Source organism: Pseudophryne corroboree, chromosome 7 (assembly GCF_028390025.1).
Source record: "Pseudophryne corroboree isolate aPseCor3 chromosome 7, aPseCor3.hap2, whole genome shotgun sequence".
Taxonomy (NCBI): Eukaryota; Metazoa; Chordata; class Amphibia; order Anura; family Myobatrachidae; genus Pseudophryne; species Pseudophryne corroboree.
Genome location: NC_086450.1, coordinates 178,313,604 through 178,337,302, shown reverse-complemented (window position 1 = coordinate 178,337,302; position 23,699 = coordinate 178,313,604). Strand labels below are relative to the sequence as shown.

The window sequence follows — 23,699 nt, the reverse complement described above, 5'->3', positions numbered from 1 at the left end:
TATCAGTGGACACTTCCTTTCTTATGTACATGGTAATAATAGATGGGCCTTATTCTGAGACGCACGTACTTCCGATGTCGGATGCAGTGATGTCATTGTTTTCTTTTGCGCGTGCGTCTATGTTGCACTTCCCATGTGACCAGATAGTGTGCACACAGTTGGCGTTGTGGTTGAGGCACAGGAGACACGCGGACTCAGAAATGTGTTGAAAATATAGTGGGTGTTCCTGGGTGGCAAAAGGAAGCTGGCTTAGCGGATGCCTGGAGATGGTCCGTCTTATGGGCATTCTATGGGAGGGATCCCGCCGGTCAGAATCCCGGCAGTCGAAATACAGACACTGGGATCTTGACACTACTCAGAATGCTGGTGCTGGGATCCTGAACGTTGATTAAACGGGTCGCCGGAGAGGTAAGCTGCGCCAGGGGGAGGGGGGGACGGACGGGGGATGTAAGGTTAGGCACCCCAGGCAGGGTTAGGGTTAGACTTCTAGGTTTAGTCTGCTTCGGGTAGGTTTACGCTGCAGGAAAGGTGGGTTAGGGGTATTAGGGATCAGGGTTAGCTATTTAACTATGTCGCAATTTTAAACACCGGTTGCCCTGTCTGTATTTTGACAGCCGGCATCCCAACCGTCGGGATCCCAATACTAACCCTATGGGAGTGTTGCAGACGTGACACTGAAAGCATTTGCATATAGAGAGATACTCAACCGCTCACACAGAAAGCCAAAACTGCACGTCATGGGGCTGGTGCAGGTTTTTATGGCTGTCCTTGCCCACGTGGATGTACGGGTGTCGTACGGTATGCCGGCGCTCGGGCTCCCGACGCCCAGCATACCGGCGCCGGGAGCCCGACCGCCGGGAGCTAAGCGCGCCACACTATTTTATTCTCCCTCCAGGGGGGTCGTGGACCCCCACGAGGGAGAATAGTTGTCGGTATGCCGGGTGTCGGGATTCCGGCGCCGGTATACTGTGCGCCAGGATCCCGACATTCGGCATACAGAAGACCACCCGGATGTACACCAGGGAAGGGCTTTGCTGCGGCCCCTTTATCCTTACGTCTACTCTACTTATCCACTAAATTGTAGGCAGGGAGAACGGCCATTTTCGTGTCTTCTCATTATTCCTACCTCACCAGCCCACTAGATTAACTAGAGAGTTCTGAGAGGAAATTAATGAATTAATTAATTAATTGGAATAAGAGACAAGCAGTGGAACTCTACTAAATGTTGAGTTCTTCAAACACATTTACTGGCACCAGCACAGCAATGCTATATAGAATAGTGATAGTGGCCTAGAATAAAAAGGGGATTTATACTGTCTAATGACTCGAAGCTATGCAGAGTTATTAATACAAAGCAGGGTACTAATTAATGCTACAATAATATTTTTGCAAGATGGCAAGCTGGGATGTGAAATGGCAGATGAAATTTACTGTGGCTAAATGTTAAGGTATGCAACAAAGCCATGGCAATAACTTTGGAATATAACTGAGGAAACGGGCAAAGAGAATGCGAATAATTGTGGAAATAAAGCTGATTATTGGCACTCCGTGCCAGGCAGCAGCTGCAAAGGTGGATAAATCACAGTTTGCATAAAAAGGGGGATATATGCATCACATGCATTTATCTACCTCTCAACCCCATTGACAGTGGTATCCGTTTGTATGGTCGACAGTCATTCGGTCGACCACTATTGGTCAACATTGACATGGTCGACATAGACACATAGTCGGCACATGAAAATGGTCGACACGTGAAAAGGTCGACATGGCTTTTTAAAATAACTTTTTAATTTTTTTGATTTTTCATATTTTACCATCCACAAGGACTACGATTGGGAATAGTAACGTGAAGCGAGCCATGCAAGGGGACGCGGTACACTATTTGAGGTTCCTGGTCATGTTACGGAAAAAATTACACCAAAAACAGTTCAAAAATACATGTCTACCTTTTCATGTGTCGACCATTTTCATGTGTCGATCATGTGTCCATGTCGACCTAATGACCGTCGACCATTCATACCGGAACCAAGGTCACTTTCTTACCTGTTTACTCATACCTGAAGATTACGCATTCTACCTGTTATAGCCCAGTTTTTCAACAACCAGTACTTATCAGATCATTTATGATGGCACAGTTCCAGATTTCAGCATACCAGCTATTCTCACCCAGGCTGTAAACCAATCACATGAAATAAATACTGTTACATAGAACAAATCAGTGAACAAATATATCTGAGAATAGTGAATGTGGTTAATGCCTAGCAAAGAAATAATACTGAAGCACAAGGAATGTAGAGAGTTGGAATTACACAATAATTACACGGGTGCCGGGAAAGAGCACAGGATTCTGAAAATAGGCTCAATCAAGGTTACTCCATATGGATTAGAGGGGTGTGGTTTAATAGATCTACAGTAAAGACATACTCAAAAGGCTGACAGGGTCAAATGTAAAAGGTTGACAGGTGCAAAAGGTCGACAAGTGTAATAGGTAGATCAAAAGGTTGACCATGAAAATGGTTGACACAATTTTTTTTTGTTTTTTGTGTCATTTTGTATGTTTCACCATATCTGAATCAAATGAGTGGAAACGTGTATCCTTGCGTGCTCGCTTCGCTCGCCGCGCTTCGGGCAAGATGCCTCGCTCTGCTACCACTGCACTTGGCACAGGTTACTATTTCCAGTCATAGTCCATGTGGATGATAAATGATGAAAAAAGTTGAAAAAAAAACCTTGTGTTGACCATATGTGTGTCAACAATTGTCATATCAATCTTTTGAACCTGTCGACCTTAAGCACTGTCTACCTTATACCTGTCGACATTTGACCCTGTCGACCTTTTGCATTCCCACCATTTGGGGGACCTATTGACTGTCTATCTTTTTACTGTAGATCTATCAACAGGATACTGATTAGAGAGCGTGTTAGAGACCAATTAGCAGGATCCGGGTCAGTCAGACCAGGGGGGTTGAATACAGTTGTTATTCAACATGTTTAACCCAGAAATGAAAAGAATAAAAGAAAAAGACAGGAAGTGTTTGTCTTTAATATCATTACCGTTTTACATTTCCGTGTTAAAGTCATCTTTTAAGGTGGGTACACACTAGGCAATCTGCTCCATGAGCGACAATGCCTAGTGTGTCCCCCTTCCGGCCCGGGCTGCCCGACGTGGGCATACACACTGTGCAATATCGCATGCCATGGCTGGACCGTGCATGCAGCTTTGGACGATAAGTCCAATTGGGCTGCCTGCCCAGGTGACAGCGAGCTTCGTTAACGGGGCGTCGCATCGTTCATCGCTTACTGCGTACACACTGGGCAATATAGTAAACGATATCACTTAGGAAGGGTCAAAATGAGCGACGTTGTTTACTATATCGACTATTGAATTTAACCCTCTGGAGGCAAATGAATGCTAAAATTCAGGATGTGGTTAAGGTGTAGATAAAGGCAATGAGAATGAAGGGAACATAGCCACCAGAAAACTAGTGCAATGAATAAGTCATTACTAGATTTACAAGAGACTGAAAGGCAAATAGTCTGTCTCCACCTACAGGCCAGACAGCAGACTGCAGGATATGTGTATAAAACATGCTGCCATCTAAGGGGCAGCCACAAAAAAACCAAGGTATACATACAGCTAACTTTATGTTGAACACTCTCTTTTCATTAAACCGCTACAGTCCCTAGGTCTTCAGCACCCTGTCCTATCCTGGTTCTCATCCTGCTTATCAAATTGCTCTTTCAGTGTTTGCTTCTCTGGATCCACCTCCTCTTCGCTTCCTCTATCAGTTGGAGTACCACAACCACAAGGCTCAGTCCTATGTCCTCATCTGTATGTGGGTGACACCTAAATTTACCTATACTCTCCGGATCTCTCACCATCTTTGTTTGCCGGCATTACTCAATGTCTTTCTGCCAATTCATCCTGGGTCTCATCTCACCATCTCAAAGTCAATCTTCCAAATGAGATTTAGGGCCTGATTCAGAGACGGTTGTAAAAGCCGCCATTGCTCCATCTTTCTATCCAAATACTGTGCACAAATATGTAAATGTCACAGCTGCGGGATTTGCAATGAGGTCATGATGGTCCTGCGTTTCTGTCCCCCCTCCCCTTCCCCCCATTTCCTCCCACAGAGGCTCTCTACTTGTCAGTCACTCTGTTCATGCACATGCGCAGTGCAATTCAGAAGTAACCCCGGGCTACCTGCCCACCTGTCCCCAGGCTACCGGACAACAAAGCCCGCCCATAGGTCATGACATGGAACTGGGAGGCCAGATGTAAACTTAAACAAAATCAAGTGCAATTACATTTAAGACATATATACTACACGTACTGCATTGCCACACCACTGTTATCCTAAGTTTGAACTACATCCGAATACCTCATTAAATTGATGACCAATACCAAGCATATTAAGCTATTAAATACATTACCAAAACAGCAATGTGTAAACGTCTAAAACATGTATACACAATCAATATCACAATTTTTACAGTTTGATAAAACATCCACATATCAGGTATAGGATAGCAGGGCTCATTATAGCCCCTTACCTTGGTTGTGTATAAATCATGTTTGTACACATATAAAACACGTGATCCTAATAATATAACATAAACAAACAAAAAAAGTAACAAAACACATATAGGAGTTCATCAGTGTGGAAAAGGTAACAAACGGCCTGTAAATCACATAAGTATTATATTCAATATAAGATCGGATAAGGGCCGTACTGATGGGGAGATTCCCCCAGAGATGTGTGCTGAGCGGTCTAGCACAGAGCGCTCAGCACACATCTCTCCCCCAGCTCAGCACAGCGCGATGGGGGGGTGCTCATTTCACCCGTCGGTGAAATGAGCGGCCTGCTAGATTATGCCTGCATGCAGGCCGATCTAGTATCGGCGATAGCAACGCATGGGACCGCACATCGCTGTCGCCGGCACCCCTACACACGGAGCGATGTTCAGCTAATATCTAAGCAGTCTAGTCAGATTGCTTAGAAATTAGCTGAACATCGCTCCGTGTACCCCCTTTAAGCCTGGTCACAGATCCACCCATAATGTCCTACAGAAAAGGTGATAACAATAGCTCCTCATTTAGCCCATCTGGGGTCATAGAGTTCAACTGGTAAATCCAACTACTCTCCTGTTTCAAAAGTAGCTTGTTGCGATCACCACCTCTTCTTAATGTGTGTGTATATATATATATATATATATATCAAACCAAAGAATGGGGGTATATGCAACCAATGGTGTATCGGACCAACAAATAAACATAAGGTACCCAGTATATAGAAAAATATATGACAGTTTACTTCAGAAGGCAATGTATATATATAAAAAAGCGGGGTATTTAATACAAAAATGGGATAAAAATTCTATAAAAAATATATATATATATATATATATATAAAAATAGTAATAAAAACATCTGACTTAGTAAAAATACAGTACTCAAGCAAGTACTCAAGAATAAAGTGAACCGCCTCTAACAGAAAGGATTGTTCAGTCTCACTCAGATCAGCATCGGATCGTAGATAGGTACCTAATGATACGGTACCCAACGTATGAGGTATATTGGTATAAAGTGACTCGACGTCACAGGTCATAAACAGAAAATTGTCTTTCCAAACTAAACTACCTATTTGGTTCAAAAATTGTGTAGTATCTTTTATATATGATCTGAGAGAGTTAACATGTGACTGCAAAATAGAATCTACAAAAGCTGAAAGGTTAGTGGTGAGGGACCCAATACCAGAAATAATAGAACTCCCAGGAGGTGACTGTAGTCTGTTGTGAATTTTGGGGAGGTGATAGTATGTGGGTATAACAGGGTGGGGGCAAAACAAAAACTGATACTCATTTTATGATATTGCACCCTTATATAAAGCAACCTCGAGCAAATTCTTTAACAGAGACTGATAGTTGGATGTGGGATCCCCATGTAGTTTTGTATAATATTTAGTATCGCCCAGTTGTCTTCTCGCTTCAAACACATAGTCCTCAATATTCTGAATAACAGTTCCTCCTCCCTTGTCTGCAGCTCTAATAATAATTGAGCGATCTTGTCTCAGACTTTTCAATGCTCTTCTCTCATTGACATGAAGATTATCTCTCTTTTTACGTTTATTGGTGTTTGATAATTCATTACATAGAGTCTGGAAATCTTTGAGTGTAGAGGAATAGAAGGCTTCAATACAGCCCGTCTTGTATTGGGTAGGGTAAAACTCGGACTTCTTTTTAAATCTATTGAGAGACTTATCCTCAATGTCAAAGATCGGTTCAGCACAAGTTCTTAAAGTGCTTTCTTGTTGTAACGACTGTAAGGTATGAATGGCTAAGAGGTCTGCCTGATCTAGCACAATTGGAGTACCATTTTGTAAACGATTCCTCAGATTTTTATTCATGAAGAAGCGTTTTCTACATATATCTCTAGTGAAAGTTCCACAAATAGATCAAATAGATTAGGTTCCTTAGAGGGTGCAAATTTAAGACTTTTGGCTGAGGGCTTTCTCACTCTCGGTAAGCATTCTGTTGGAAAGATTATGAATTACATTATTTCTCAATCTTTTCTTAAGTTTTTGTGTTGACTTTTTTCTGCCTCCTCTTGTGCCTCTAGATCTGAGAGTTTCCTCTTTAGTGAAGCTAATGTTTGGGGATTCTGTCTGTTTCTGTTTCTCCACATGGGGTACAGTTCTCTCTCTAAAAAAGATTGTGAGGAATTACTAGTTTCTCTAAGAGAAGAAGTGTATTTAGGTCTAGCTCCTTTGTCTATATATTTAGAATGATCTGTATGTTGATCTTGATCATTGGTTGTGTATTGTTTTGGTTGATTATTAATACGTCTTTGGCTCCTTTTTTGCACATATTTAGTAGTACCAGAGGGTCCTGAATTATAGCTAGGTCTCCTTGGTTGATATTTATTTGGTTCCCTATTCATTCTTTGTGTGGAGAGGTCCCTATTATTTCTATTATAGGTTCTAACTTGATCATTCTTATAATCATAATTGTCTCTGGTGAGTGATTTAGAGGTGGAAGTACAGCGCGAGGGCTTATACTAGCCTGTTGAAACTCTAAAACTGTGGACTGTGATCTCCTTCCCAGTGGTGGGCAAATTAATTGGGACCCTGCATACATTGGGTAATATCCACTTTGCAATACTTTTTATTTTATTGTTATACATTAATGTTATGTGCTACTTTTTAATTGTTATTATTAAATACTTTTTTTAATATACGTATTATGAATTAGTGCTCCCTACATATATATTTATCTGTGTACATATATATGGTTCTTTTTTGGTTGCATCTGAATAGCTGCAGACTATTTGTTGGGAGCAGCTTTGTTTTAATTACCAGTCCTTATCCAGAGTATTAATTTACTGTGTATAAACCACTAGTTGTGCCTGATTATCTCTTTTATATTGAATATTTAGAGTACACTTTTTTAGTACAACAACATACATGCGACGGGTGTGGTTCATCAAATCGACAGTGTCTAGGTCGACAATGTTTAGGTCGACCACTATAGGTCGACAGTCACTAGGTCGACATGGATGGAAGGTCGACAGGGTTTCTAGGTCGACATGTTCTAGGTCGACAGGTCTAAAGGTCGACATGAGGATTTTTTTTTTTTTTGTGTCGTTTTCTTCGTAGAGTGACTGGGATCCCAAATTAGTGCACCGCGTCCCCTCGCATGGCTCGCGTCGCTCGCCATGCTTCGGGCATGGTGCCTTCGCTCCGCTACCGCTTCGCTCGGCACACTTTACCGTTCCAATCGTAGTCCACGTGGATCGTTAAGTATGAAAAAATTCAAAAAAAGAAAAAAAATGTGAAAAACTCATGTCGACCTTTAGACCTGTCGACCTAGAAACCCTGTCGACCTTCCATCCATGTCGACCTAGTGACTGTCGACCTATAGTGGTCGGCCTAAACATTGTCGACCTAGACACTGTCGATCTTCAGACCGGATCCCACATGCAACATGATCATCTGCGAGCATCTGAATAGCTACTCTCAGCCATTGTGAGCGGGAGGCTCTCAGTCACCACACACCCTGCAGCTGTGGTATTTACTCTGAAAAGGCCCCCTCTGTGGGCTGAGTGAGAATGTACTCTAGGGGGCGATGTAGTGTTCTGGGGTTCTGATGCTATGGGGTGCTGTAGTGTTCTGCTCCTGCTATGTGGTATAGATATATAAATATATGCTGACAAAGAACATTCATCAAACAGCAACAATGTCCTTTGCAGCAAATGTACAAATTTATTTTGGTGTCATACATTCTCCTTTTTTCTGTCCCTTAATGCAGCCGCTGCAGGTCCTGTTTGCAGGAGAGGCCACGCACCCTAACTTCTATACAACTACACATGGCGCTTACATGACAGGTGTGCGGGAAGCTGAGCGCATTATACAGCTGCATGAGTTCAAGGCCAGCCCACGTCTGTAGTTATGTCTACTGATCGTCATGTCTGCAATAAAACAACTTCCTGCACCCAAGTGCCAGTGTGTTTGTACTGCAGGTGATCTAATATTCAGCTATTGCTTATGGAAGAATTTCTGTTCATCTAGGTTTTTAGCATTTTAAATTGAAAAACACACCACAAATTAAATTGTTCTAGAATTACATAGAGCTATCAAATCTATATTTATGGCCTTTATTATTGTATGTATGTATTTAATTTATTTATAATATATATGTATCCTTTCTGTAACTAACAGCTCCTCATTATGGAGAGAACAATTAGCAATGGACTGTTCCCCACACACTGCAGGGGGAGCCCTTATTGTGGTCTGAACCCACATACAGCTTAGGAATTAGTGACATCGCCATAGATGCCTCATGCCTTGGTAATGCTGCTACAGTACCTCCTAGTGAATGTGCATGCTGCTTTCCAACAAGTATTGATTACTTTGGGGGGAATTCAGTTTATCGCAGTTGTGTAGTCATAATATGGTCTGCAATGCTCATTTTTTCTCACACCTCTATTGGGTGCAAGGGAAAATAGTCAATGCCTTTGGTCACAAGGTGCCAGTGTTCTGCCCGTTCTCACAACATCCATATGGTAATTTGCTGACACAATGGACGCAGATCTTGCTTCCATAGCAAAATCTGCATAAATATACTCACATGCTGGGGGCCGCCCAGCACAGGGCAAAAAAAACCAAGCAACATTTCCCTGCCCAGATAACCCGCATAGTATCGCACACAAGGATTGGACAGAACCTTCTAATTTAATCTACCTTTGCGTGTAGGTTCGGGGTACATTTTCAGAAGGTTTCTTCCATGTTGAAATACCATTTTACGAATGATAAAATAAATCTGGTGTAATTTTATGTAACAATAAAAAAATATTTGTTAACATGCTTGGCAAAATCTCAAATGTAATAAATAAAGCTTTCTTCTTCTGTTTTTTTTTTTACTGTGCTTTTTTGTCAAATTGCACATGGTTGGACTGGCCTACTGGTGTACAGGGGAAATTCACAGTGGCCCCACTGTCTTGAGGGCCCCACCTTCTCCTCTAGGGGTCAGTAACTTGGTGGAGCAGTATCGTGGATGCACTTAGGTGCTTAGGACCAGATTTATCTAGCCTTGGTGAGTGATAAATTGCACGGTGATAAAGTACCAACCAATCAGTTCCTAACTGTAATTTACAGACTGTAATATGGCAGTTAGGAGCTGATTGGTTGGTACTTTATAACTGTGCAATTTATCACTCTCCAAGGATTGATAAATCTGGGCCTTAGTTTGTTTCTATGGAAACTGCACAAAGATTAACCCTCCTGCCAATCAAAGTGGGTGGTCCTGAAACATCCCTGTCCCCTCCTTTATAAAGGGGCCCTGTTCTGTTCTTTGCTTGTCTTCTCTAATGGTTGGCCAAGTCCCTCTGTGGTGGCTGGCCAGACCCTTTAATCTTGGGCCTCCGCCACTGCATTCCCTGCATGCCCCAGTCTCACATTGGTGCTCTGTAACACTCCTTGGGCAGGATGTGCGGTACATCCCACCACTTACCGCATAGATACTAATCGAATATGTACTAACATATGCGATTAGTAAGGCAAAGGACAGCTCTCCCCATAAGAGCTGCGGTTTGCATTGTCGGAGCTTCCGTGTTTCGGCTTCAGGAGCTCTCTGCGCAGAGGGACTCGGCGGTAGCGGGGGATGCTTGGAGGGATCCGTAGGAATCCCTCTCAGTGGACATTCCAGAAAGAAGCCCATAGGCTTCTATAAGGTAACGCCAACAAAAGCATCGCATTCTGAAGCTTCATATGGGAAGTGTGGCCAACGTCGGAAAACAGCAGTTTCCATGGTTTTGGCCGCAACTTCCCTTTTCAGACAGTTGTGAAAACCACTTTAGTGGAGATGTGGCCCCTAATAACAAGCTGTCATTTTGAACTTGATTCAAATGTGGTTGGAGCAGCTATCGCTGTTGCTTACATGGAAGCAGCAGCGATAGGACTTATATGGTAATGCAGGCGCCTTGCATTAGTGATCCGAGCTGTGCCCTAGAACGTAGCATCAGATCATCTGCGACACCATCAGCCAATTACTGACAGTCTGTTGATGACCTGCGTGCTACATCGCAGACCTGTACTGCACAGGTTTGGCGCATGCGCAAAGTACCATCCATCGGTACTGTGCTGCAGCAACATCAGGACATGAATCAGGACCTTTTTAAGTAAAGTTTAGAAAATTAAACCAAACGTCTGAATGGTTGCTGACATAAGTAATTGAGGATTATCTTAGGCATTTGAGACTAACAGAGAGTCTAGGGTTAATGTCTAATGTGTAAGACTTCTAGGACTGTAGGACAAATAGAGAGTCAGTGAGTGGTGGATTGCACCTTTTACTGCCTGAGCAAAATAGTCCATCTACATCAGGGGTGGGGAACCTTTTTTCTACCGAGGGCCATTGGATATTTATAAAATCCTTCGGGGGCCATACAAAAATTCTCAACTTAAAAAATGACCCTGCCCCCCAGTAGGTCTGCCCCTTAGAGGGACTGTGTGTGCGCGCCCAAAAAATGGGTGTGGCCAGTTAAAATGGGACGTGATACACATATGCCCCCAATACTGTGGTGCCAGATCCACAATTGCCCCCACAGTGCCAGGTATACAAATGCCCCCACAGTGCCAGGTATACAAATGCCCCTCACAGTGCCAGGTATACAGATGTCCCCACAGTGCCAGGTATACAGATGTCCCCACAGTGCCAGGTATACAGATGCCCCTCACAGTGCCAGGTATACAGATGTCCCCACAGTGCCAGGTATACAGATGCCCCCACAGTGCCAGGTATACAGATGCCCCCACAGTGCCAGGTATACAAATGCCCCTCACAGTGCCAGGTATACAAATGCCCCTCACAGTGCCAGGTATACAGATGCCCCCACAGTGCCAGGTATACAAATGCCCCCACAGTGCCAGGTATACAAATGCCCCCCACAGTGCCAGGTATACAGATGCCCCCCACAGTGCCAGGTATACAAATACCCCCACAGTGCCAGGTATACAGATGCCCTCCCCTCTCCCCTCCGTGCTGCTTACCGTGGGACACGGAGGAGAGCGCGGCTGTCGGGTGGGAGCGGCGGCGTGTAGTACTTCAAACCAGCCGCCGGTTCGAGAGCCAATCAGAGCTCGCGGACCGGCAGCCGCGGCTCCTGATTGGCTGCCGGTCCGCGAGCTCTGATTGGCTCACGGACCGGCGGTTGGTTTGAAGTACTACACGCCGCCGCTCCCACTCGACAGCCGCGCTCTCCTCCCTGTCTCCCTGTTCTGACAGCTGAGACACGCTGCCGCCGGACTGAGCGGCAGCGTGTCTCACTGACACAAGATGGTGGGCCGGACCAAACGGCCCGCGGGCCGGAGGTTCCCCACCCCTGATCTACATAAAACAGAAAATAAGATTTTAAACCTACCGGTAAATCTATTTCTTCTAGTCCGTAGAGGATGCTGGGGACTCCGTAAGGACCATGGGGTATAGACGGGCTCCGCAGGAGATAGGGCACCTAAAAAGAACTTTGACTATGGGTGTGCACTGGCTCCTCCCTCTATGCCCCTCCTCCAGACCTCAGCTAGAGAACTGTGCCCAGAAGAGATGGACAATACAAGGCAGGATTTAGCAATCCAAGGGCAAGATTCATACCAGCCCACACCAATCATACCATTTAACTTGGAACATACATAACCAGTTAACAGTATGAACAAACGACAGTAACGGTCCAAGACCGATGTCAACTGTAACATAACCCTTATGTAAGCAACAACTATATACAAGTCTTGCAGAGTTTCCGCACTGGGACGGGCGCCCAGCATCCTCTACGGACTAGGAGAAATAGATTTACCGGTAGGTTTAAAATCTTATTTTCTCTTACGTCCTAGAGGATGCTGGACCATGGGGTTTATACCAAAGCATCCAATCGGGCGGGAAAGTGAGGATGACTCTGCAGCACCGACTGAGCAAACGCTAGGTCCTCATCAGTCAGGGTATCAAACTTGTAGAATTTAGCAAAAGTGTTTGACCCTGACCAAGTCGCCGCTCGGCAAAGCTGTAATGCCGAGACGCCCCGGGCAGCCGCCCAAGAAGAGCCCACCTTCCTAGTGGAATGGGCCTTAACCGAATTTGGTACCGGCAATCCAGCCGTAGAGTGAGCCTGCTGAATCGTATTACAGATCCAGCGAGCAATAGTCTGCTTCGAAGCAGGTGCGCCAATCTTATTGGCCGCATACAGGACAAACAGAGCCTCTGTTTTCCTAATTCTAGCCATCCTGGCTACATAAATCTTTAAGGCCCTGACTACGTCCAGGGATCTGGAATCCTCCAGGTCACTTGTAGCCACAGGCACCACAATAGGTTGATTCACATGGAATGAAGAAACCACCTTAGGCAAAAATTGCGGACGTGTCCTCAATTCAGCTCGATCCACATGAAAAATCAAGTAGGGGCTTTTGTGTGACAAAGCCGCCAATTCTGATACTCGCCTTGCTGATGCCAAGGCCAACAACATGACCACCTTCCAAGTAAGAAATTTCAACTCAACCTTGTTAAGCGGTTCAAACCAGTGTGATTTTAGGAACTGCAACACCACGTTGAGGTCCCACGGTGCCACTGGAGGCACAAAAGGAGGCTGGATGTGTAGCACTCCCTTTACAAACGTCTGGACTTCTGGAAGAGAAGCTAATTCCTTCAGAAAGAAAATTGAGAGGGCCGAAATCTGTACCTTAACAGAGCCTAATTTCAGGCCCATATCCACTCCTGTCTGTAGGAAGTGGAGAAAACGACCCAGATGAAAATCTTCCGTAGGTGCATTCTTGGTCTCCCACCAAGAAACACACTTTCGCCAGACACGGTGATAATGTTTTACCGTCACCTCCTTCCTAGCTTTTATTAAAGTAGGGATGACCTCTTCCGGAATCCCCTTTTTCGCTAGGATTCGGCGTTCAACCGCCATGCCGTCAAACGTAACCGCGGTAAGTCTTGAAATACACAGGGCCCCTGCTGCAACAGGTCTTCCCTCAGAGGAAGAGGCCAGGGATCTCCTGTGAGCATCTCTTGTAGATCTGAGTACCAGGCCCTTCGAGGCCCGTCTGGGACAACGAGTATCGTCTGTACTCTTCTTTGCCTTATGATCCTCAACACTTTTGTGATGAGAGGAAGAGGAGGAAACACGTAGACCGATTTGAACACCCACGGTGTTATCAGAGCGTCTACTGCCACTGCCTGAGGGTCCCAAGACCTGGCACAATACCTCCGAAGCTTTTTGTTGAGGCGTGACGCCATCATGTCTATTTGAGGAGTTCCCCAAAGACGTGTTATGTCTGCAAAGACTTCTTGATGAAGTCCCCACTCTCCTGGATGGAGATCGTGTCTGCTGAGGAAGTCTGCTTCCCAGTTGTCCACTCCCGGAATGAAGACAGCCGACAGAGCGCTTACATGATTTTCCGCCAAGCGAAGAATCCTGGTGGCTTCCGCCATCGCGACTCTGCTTCTTGTCCCGCCTTGGCGGTTCACAGGAGCCACTGCTGTGACATTGTCTGATTGAATCAGAACCGGTAGGTTTCGAAGAAGACTCTCCGCTTGTCGAAGGCCGTTGTAAATGGCCCTGAGTTCCAACACATTGATGTGTAGACAGGACTTCTGGTCTGACCAAAGTCCCTGAAATTTTTTTCCCTGTGTGACCGCTCCCCATCCTCGGAGGCTCGCGTCCGTGGTAACCAGGATCCAGTCCTGAATTCCGAACCGGCGACCCTCCAGCAGGTGAGCACTTTGCAACCACCACAGGAGAGACACTCTGGCCCCTGGGGACAGAGTTATTTTCCGATGTAAGTACAGATGGGACCCGGACCACTTGTCCAGAAGGTCCCATTGAAAAGTCCTTGCATGGAACCTTCCGAAGGGAATGGCCTCGTAGGCCGCCACCATTTTTCCCAGAACTCGAGTGCATTGGTGAACTGACACCCTTTTCGGTTTTAGCAGGTCTCTGACCATGTTCTGGATGTCCTGGGCTTTCTCTATTGGGAGGAAGACCTTCATTTGTTCCGTATCCAGTATCATACCTAGGAACGGTAGTCGAGTTGTCGGAATCAACTGTGACTTCGGTAGATTTAGAATCCAACCGTGTTGCTGGAGCACTCTCAGAGAGAGCGCCACACTGCTCAGCAATTTCTCTCTTGATCTCGCTTTTATCAGGAGATCGTCCAAGTATGGGATAATTGTGACTCCATGCTTGCGCAGGACCACCATCATCTCCGCCATTATCTTGGTGAAAATCCTCGGGGACGTGGAAAGTCCAAACGGCAACGTCTGAAATTGGTAATGACAATCCTGTACAGCGAATCTCAGGTATTCCTGATGGGTGGCATATATGGGGACATGAAGGTACGCATCCTTTATTTCCAGAGACACCATAAACTCCCCCTCCTCCATGTTGGCTATTATCGCTCTGAGTGATTCCATTTTGAATTTGAATCTTTTTATGTACAGGTTTAGGGATTTCAGATTCAAAATAGGTCTGACCGAACCGTCCGGTTTCGGGACCACAAATAGGGTTGAGTAGTAACCTCTTCCCTGCTGGTGCAGGGGAACCTTGATTATCACTTGCTGTATACACAGCGTTTGAATTGCAGCTAACACTACATCCCTTTCCAATGTGGAAGCTGGTAGGGCCGATTTGAAAAATCGGCTTGGGGGCACCTCCTCGAATTCCAGTTTGTAACCCTGGGAAACTATTTCCAACACCCAGGGATTCAGGTCTGATCTGACCCAGGTCTGACTGAAAAGTCGAAGATGTGCCCCCACCGGTGCGGACTCCCTCAGGGGAGCCCCAGCGTCATGCTGTGGGTTTTGGAGCAGCCGGGGAGGACTTTTGGTCCTGGGCACCTGCCGAAGCAGTGCTCTTTTGCCTCTGCCCTTACCTCTGGCGAGGAAAGAGGATCCCCGACCTCTTCTGGACTTGTGCGACCGAAAGGACTGCATCTGATAGGGTGTTACTTTCTTTTGCTGTTGGGGAATATATGGTAAAAAATTTGATTTACCTGCTGTAGCTGTGGAAACCAGGTCTATCAGCCCATCCCCAAACAATACCTCACCCTTATAGGGTAGTACTTCCATATGTTTTTTGGAATCCGCATCACCCGTCCATTGGCGAGTCCATAAGGATCTTCTCGCCGAGATAGACATGGCATTGGCCCTAGAAGCTAGCAGTCTAATGTCCCTTTGAGCATCCCTCATAAATAAGACTGCGTCTTTAATATGGGCTAGAGTTAAGAATATAGTATCCTTATCCATATTATCAAATTGATCTGTCAGCTCATCTGTCCAAGCTGCAATAGCGCTACACACCCATGCCGACGCAATTGTCGGTCTTAGCACAGCACCCGTATGAGAATAAATACACTTTAAGGTAGTTTCTTGCCTGCGATCTGCAGGGTCCTTAAGGGCCGCTGTGTCAGGAGACGGTAGCGCCACTTTCTTGGACAAGCGTGTCAGGGCCTTGTCCACAGTGGGGGATGATTCCCAAATCTCCCTGTCCTGCTTAGGGAAGGGGTATGCCATATAAATTCTTTTGGGGATCTGCGGTCTCTTTTCCGGAGTCTCCCAAGCTTTTCCAAAGAAATCATTTAATTCATGAGATGTGGGAAAATTAATAATCTGTTTCTTTCCCTTAAACATGTGTACCCTTGTGTCGGGGACCGAGGGTTCATCCTCAATATGCAACACATCCCTTATTGCCACAATCATACACTGAATGGTTTTAGTCACCCTAGGGTGCAATTTTACTTCGTCATAGTCGACACTGGAATCAGAATCCGTGTCGGTAGTAGTGTCTTGTGTTAAGGGACGCTTTTGAGACCCCGACGGGCCCTGTGAGTCGGTCCAATCCGAGGATTGACCCCCTGATGTCCCCCCTATTTCAGCCTTATCAAGCCTTTTATGTAAAGATGCCACACTTGCATTCAACATATGCCACATGTCCATCCATTCCGGAGTCGTCACAACCGACGGGGACACACCACTCATTTGCTCCACCTCCTCCTTCCGCTTCAGACATGTCGACACCACGTACCGACACCCCCCACACACAGGGATTAACCTACAAGGGGACAAAACCGCAACAAGGCCCTTAGGAGAGACAGAGAGAGAGTATGCCAGCACACACCCAGTGCTTAATAACACTGTGGAAAAATATGACCAGATAGCGCTTTTTTTTATATAATAATATTCCAATTCCCACTCACTGCATCGCCAATGTGCCCCCCCTCCTCTTTTTTCCAGCCTGTGAAGTTCAGCAGGGGAGAGACCAGGGAGCCAGCGTTCAGCATGCAGCTTCTGTGGAGAAAATGGCGCTGGTTAGTGCTGAGGATCAAACCCCGCCCACCCGACGGCGGGCTTCGGTCCCAGTGCTTTTTTTATTAAAATGGCGGGGGATTCTTGGATTTACTGCCTCCGCAGCCTAATCCATCTTAACATGCCCAGAAGTGAGGAATATTGCTGCCCAGGGGGCCCCCCCCAGCGCCCTGCACCTGTTAGGTTCCTGGTGCTCAGAACAAGGGAGATGTTATGAAGCGAGTCCAGAGCACCAGGAGGTAATGCTGGGAAAGGGAAACGGAATGGGAATAGCCCCTGGCACCCTACCTCCGTTGTTTTACCCGTGCTGTCAATTCACTCTTGCGAGACTATGGTTTCTTGGGCCCATGGCAGCCGCGTTTGAAGGGCGGATTAAGTCTGCCCAACTCCGATGCCCCCTCAGGTCTTAAGGAGAGACAAAGAGTGAACTGAGACAGGGTAATAACAAGGGGCCCTCTAACTGAAACAACCAAAGCCAGGGGCTACTAACTAGGCTAAAACTAAATGTATGTGCGGCCCGCCGCCAAAGGAAAAGAACAACAAAGGAAATGCTGACCACACGCCGACACAATACTTTTGTGTACCGGCGGTGACAGCATAAGCAGAACCCTCTGCAAAACACCAGTGACAGATACAACCAAGGAATACAGCGGCCTAGGCCGACGGACGCGGCAAAGCCGCTACTCACGGAACCGGTACAAATACTGGCAAACGGACAGGAACCCCCAATGCTGCCGACACAGACTCTCAGAACTGGAGGACAGGCAGAATCCCAAATGACAGGCCGGTGGACACCAAGAAGCCAGAAACTCGACCAGGCATAGGCAAAGCCACAGGACTTCTGGACAGGAACGCTTCACGGCAGGACACGGGATCAGACACAGGAATCGACAAAGGGACTGACACAGGAATCGACACAGGAAGCAGCTAGACTGACACTGCTAGACAGGAGCTCAGGAACTGGCAGGAACAAGCTCAGAACTCAAGCACTCTGGAAGACTGGATACCTAGAAATATCACCAGCGTCTGTGAATTGCACTCAGCCAGCATATAACAGAGAGGCCTAATTAATTATGTCATGCAGCTGCCCTGTTGCATGATTCCAAACTGACAAGATGCAATTAGCAGCCAGGTGAGGCTGAACACATGGGAACAAGCTGCAATTACACAGACTCACCACCGGCAGCAAACAAGAGTATTCTTAAACAGAGCAACAGGAAATCCTGGCCTGCAAGAGAACTTATAAACATAAAATAGGAATGAACCACTACCTGTGGTTCATAATAGTATCCTCTCCTTAAGGGTGAGATCTGAGCACCCCATGACACCCACGGGGAACATAAACAGAAGTATAACATAAAATACATAACCAAAATGCAAAATGGAAATGAGCCACAGCCGTGGCTCATAACATTACCCCCCCCCCTTGAGGAGGGGTCAAAGGACCCCAAAATTCAGACTATCCAACACAAGGGATACAAAAAAAAAAAACCTGACACACTGGTCTAACAGACAAGAAAACAGAAACAAGCTGTAACAACAGATTGTAACAGTGCCCTCCCCTTGACGGTGGCCACTGGACACAAGAAAAGGGGGGGGGGGGGGGAAAACTTTTTTTTTTTTTTTTTTGTTATCAAGGCAAGAGTCAAAAATTATTTATTTTTCTTCTTCTTCTTCTTCTTCTTCTTCTTTTTACAAAGCTCTTTAGGTCTGACCAAGGTAATTCCCCAAACATTGTCTGAACTGATGGTACCACCCAGCAAGGCTGCGTTCAAATCAGAGATAGGTCTCTTACCCTTGGGAGCTGAACTTTCAGGCAAAGTACTACTATTAGAAGAAGACAGAAAATCACATCCTGCAGTCAAAACAACAGGCTGAGACTCTTGTACCGAGTCTACAGTGTACGGTGAACTCTCAGCAGATAAGATGAGTGACCTAGAGGAACCTGAACCAATTTCTTTGGAACCATATCTTAATAACTGCATCACTGAATGCTGGGGGATCCTGAAGAATGGGATCTTCAGCTTTCATTAGGCTGGTCGCCCACTCAAAAGGCTCTCCTCTAAAAGAATAAATCAGATAGAGCACAAGGTTCTCTGAAGTGATGCCCAGAAATGGTCTAGACAACATAATGATGTAATAGTGTTTGTAAAGCGCCAGAAATTGGACTAAGTCCCCATCAAAGATTATAGATGTTGAGATATCAACAGAGTCAGGATCTGCTTCATTCCCATCTGACTGACTAGAGTGCTTTGCTAGGACCTGGTCACTATTGACCTTACTCGAGGCTGAGACTTTCTGAACCCCACCTGGGGCAGTGACTTTCTGAACCCCACCCGGGGCAGTGACTTTCTGAACCCCACCCGAGCAGTGACTTTCTGAACCCCACCCGGGGCAGTGACTTTCTGAACCCCACCCGGGGCAGTGGCCTCCGGGAACCCCGCTGGGGCAGTGGCCTCCGGGAACCCCGCTGGGGCAGTGGCCTCCGGGAACCCCGCTGGGGTCAGCACCTCGGATTCTTTTACTGGGACCGAGCCGTCGGCCTCCCCCACTGGGACCGAGCCATCGGCCTCCCTCACTGGGACCGAGCCATCGGCTTCCCTCACTGGGACTGAGCCATTGGCCTCCCTCTCTGAGTCGATAATTATCGAAACTTCTCCCGGGACTATGACTTCCGGGACTTTTGCTGAAGCTATAACCTTCAGAACCTCCACAAATGCTATGCCTCTTAAGTTCTTTCCTGGGGAAGCGACCTCTAGACCCTTCTTTGAGGCTGCGTCTCTCGAGACCCCACTTGGGGATATTACTTCAAAGATCCCTTCTGGGGTTTTGCTTTTCAAGTCCCTACCTGGGGTAACAGCTTCTGAGACCCCTTCTGGTATGGAAACCTGAACTATAATATTTGATGTCCCTCTATAAGCTAGAGCATCGGGTACCGCTCCAGCGCTCTGGGCATCGGGTACCGCTCCAGCACTCTGGGCATCGGGTACCGCTCCAGCACTCTGGGCATCGGGCTCCGCTCCAGCACTCTGGGCATCGGGCTCCGCTCCAGCACTCTGGACATCGGGCTCCGCTCCAGCACTCTGGGCATTGGGCACTGCACCAAGATCCTGGGCAACGGCAACCACTCCAGGACCCTGGGCAATGGGCACCACTCCAGGACCCTGGGCAACGGGCACCACTCCAGGACCCTGGGCAACGGGCACCACTCCAGGACCCTGGGCAACGGGCACCACTCCAGGACCCTGGGCAACGGGCACCACTCCAGGGGCTTGCAACTCTGCTTCAACAGGAACCTCAAGAGAGGAGAGAAACATTCTCTTTTGATTCCTGAATCTATAATGGGGCTCCCTTGCCCAAGGACCCCAATTATAGGACAGAGAGCTTTTTAGTGTGGGTTGTGTGACAAGTACCTCTGCCACAGTAGAGACAGGAGTAGGTCTTGTATCTTGACTCAACTTGGCCAGAGGGCAAGACTTGTCACCACACTTTGGCTTGCGCAACTCACAGGTCTGCAGATAGTGGCCTAAACCCCCACAATATAGGCACAATTTTAAGTTTCTGCGACGCAGACGCTCCTCTTCTGAGAGCCTGGGCCGCAGAAAACTTTTAAACCTTTTCTCTTCAATTAAACCAGAGGATTCTCTTGTCACCATACTGTGAACAAGAGTCTCTTTAGAGATAGATGTACTCTCAACGACTTCTGGCAAGATGAGCAAGATTTTAGTCAGAAGGTTTTGCAGTTGCTTTAAGGATTGCTGCAAAACTTCTAGTCGCTCAGGTTTCAAAGCACTGAAAGCAGAGTTCAGGGCTGAGAGAGATGCCTGCAGGGCTTGCATAGTAGACATAGGAGGATTTAAAACTAGACAAGGCAAGACTAGACAAGGCAAGACTGAATTTTTAAACTAGACAAAACAAGACTGGATTTTTTTTTTTTAAACACCGGACTGGATTCCTAAACACCGGACTGGATTCTAAACACCGGACTGGGCTGGTGATAATGTTAGGTTCCTAGTGCTCAGAACAAGGGAGATGTTATGAAGTGAGTCCAGAGCACCAGGACGTAATGCTGGGAAAGGGAAACGGAATGGGAATAGCCCCTGGCACCCTACCTCCGTTGTTTTACCCGTGCTGTCAATTCACTCTTGCGAGACTATGGTTTCTTGGGCCCATGGCAGCCGCGTTTGAAGGGCGGATTAAGTCTGCCCAACTCCGATGCCCCCTCAGGTCTTAAGGAGAGACAAAGAGTGAACTGAGACAGGGTAATAACAAGGGGCCCTCTAACTGAAACAACCAAAGCCAGGGGCTACTAACTAGGCTAAAACTAAATGTATGTGCGGCCCGCCGCCAAAGGAAAAGAACAACAAAGGAAATGCTGACCACACGCCGACACAATACTTTTGTGTACCGGCGGTGACAGCATAAGCAGAACCCTCTGCAAAACACCAGTGACAGATACAACCAAGGAATACAGCGGCCTAGGCCGACGGACGCGGCAAAGCCGCTACTCACGGAACCGGTACAAATACTGGCAAACGGACAGGAACCCCCAATGCTGCCGACACAGACTCTCAGAACTGGAGGACAGGCAGAATCCCAAACGACAGGCCGGTGGACACCAAGAAGCCAGAAACTCGACCAGGCATAGGCAAAGCCACAGGACTTCTGGACAGGAACGCATCACGGCAGGACACGGGATCAGACACAGGAATCGACACAGGAAGCAGCTAGACTGACACTGCTAGACAGGAGTTCAGGAACTGGCAGGAACAAGCTCAGAACTCAAGCACTCTGGAAGACTGGATACCTAGAAATATCACCAGCGTCTGTGAATTGCACTCAGCCAGCATATAACAGAGAGGCCTAATTAATTATGTCATGCAGCTGCCCTGTTGCATGATTCCAAACTGACAAGATGCAATTATCAGCCAGGTGAGGCTGAACACATGGGAACAAGCTGCAATTACACAGACTCACCACCGGCAGCAAACAAGAGTATTCTTAAACAGAGCAACAGGAAATCCTGGCCTGCAAGAGAACTTATAAACATAAAATAGGAATGAACCACTACCTGTGGTTCATAATAGTATCCTCTCCTTAAGGGTGAGATCTGAGCACCCCATGACACCCACGGGGAACATAAACAGAAGTATAACATAAAATACATAACCAAAATGCAAAATGGAAATGAGCCACAGCCGTGGCTCATAACATTACCCCCCCCCCTTGAGGAGGGGTCAAAGGACCCCAAAATTCAGACTATCCAACACAAGGGATACAAAAAAAAAAAAACCTGACACACTGGTCTAACAGACAAGAAAACAGAAACAAGCTGTAACAACAGATTGTAACAGTGCCCTCCCCTTGACGGTGGCCACTGGACACAAGACAAGGGGGAAAAAAAATCTTTTTTTTTTTTTTTATCAAGGCAAGAGTCAAAAATTATTTAATTTTCTTCTTCTTCTTCTTCTTCTTCTTCTTCTTCTTTTTACAAAGCTCTTTAGGTCTGACCAAGGTAATTCCCCAAACATTGTCTGAACTGATGGTACCACCCAGCAAGGCTGCGTTCAAATCAGAGATAGGTCTCTTACCCTTGGGAGCTGAACTTTCAGGCAAAGTACTACTATTAGAAGAAGACAGAAAATCACATCCTGCAGTCAAAACAACAGGCTGAGACTCTTGTACCGAGTCTACAGTGTACGGTGAACTCTCAGCAGATAAGATGAGTGACCTAGAGGAACCTGAACCAATTTCTTTGGAACCATATCTTTTAATAACTGCATCACTGAATGCTGGGGGATCCTGAAGAATGGGATCTTCAGCTTTCATTAGGCTGGTCGCCCACTCAAAAGGCTCTCCTCTAAAAGAATAAATCAGATAGAGCACAAGGTTCTCTGAAGTGATGCCCAGAAATGGCCTAGACAACATAATGATGTAATAGTGTTTGTAAAGCGCCAGAAATTGGACTAAGTCCCCATCAAAGATTATAGATGTTGAGATATCAACAGAGTCAGGTTCTGCTTCATTCCCATCTGACTGACTAGAGTGCTTTGCTAGGACCTGGTCACTATTGACCTTACTCGAGGCTGAGACTTTCTGAACCCCACCTGGGGCAGTGACTTTCTGAACCCCACCCGGGGCAGTGACTTTCTGAACCCCACCCGAGCAGTGACTTTCTGAACCCCACCCGGGGCAGTGACTTTCTGAACCCCACCCGGGGCAGTGGCCTCCGGGAACCCCACTGGGGCAGTGGCCTCCAGGAACCCCGCTGGGGCAGTGGCCTCCGGGAACCCCGCTGGGGTCAGCACCTCGGATTCTTTTACTGGGACCGAGTCGTCGGCCTCCCCCACTGGGACCGAGCCATCGGCCTCCCTCACTGGGACCGAGCCATCGGCTTCCCTCACTGGGACTGAGCCATTGGCCTCCCTCTCTGAGTCGATAATTATCGAAACTTCTCCCGGGACTATGACTTCCGGGACTATTGCTGAAGCTATAACCTTCAGAACCTCCACAAATGCTATGCCTCTTAAGTTCTTTCCTGGGGAAGCGACCTCTAGACCCTTCTTTGAGGCTGCGTCTCTCGAGACCCCACTTGGGGATATTACTTCAAAGATCCCTTCTGGGGTTTTGCTTTTCAAGTCCCTACCTGGGGTAACAGCTTCTGAGAGCCCTTCTGGTATGGAAACCTGAACTATAATATTTGATGTCCCTCTATAAGCTAGAGCATCGGGTACCGCTCCAGCGCTCTGGGCATCGGGTACCGCTCCAGCACTCTGGGCATCGGGTACCGCTCCAGCACTCTGGGCATCGGGCTCCGCTCCAGCACTCTGGGCATCGGGCTCCGCTCCAGCACTCTG

General features: G+C 46.8%; 1 protein-coding gene and 1 long non-coding RNA gene across 4 annotated transcripts in view; one reads left to right on the top strand and one right to left on the bottom strand.

Annotated features, from left to right (window-relative positions):
- The window catches only part of LOC134944887 (peroxisomal N(1)-acetyl-spermine/spermidine oxidase-like), a 108,024-nt gene extending 98,616 nt beyond the window's left edge, over positions 1 to 9,408 (top strand). For all 3 annotated transcript variants that reach the window (XM_063933811.1, XM_063933809.1, XM_063933810.1), the window contains one exon: positions 8,308 to 9,408. In XM_063933811.1, the coding sequence (XP_063789881.1) occupies positions 8,308 to 8,445 (138 nt within the window). In that variant the 3' untranslated portion in view covers positions 8,446 to 9,408. The remainder of the gene's footprint in view (positions 1 to 8,307) is intronic.
- LOC134944891 (uncharacterized) overlaps positions 2,057 to 23,699 on the bottom strand; it is a 119,429-nt gene continuing 97,786 nt past the window's right edge. Inside the window, exon 3 of the long non-coding RNA XR_010181978.1 lies at positions 2,057 to 2,171. This is a non-coding gene — a long non-coding RNA (uncharacterized LOC134944891). The remainder of the gene's footprint in view (positions 2,172 to 23,699) is intronic.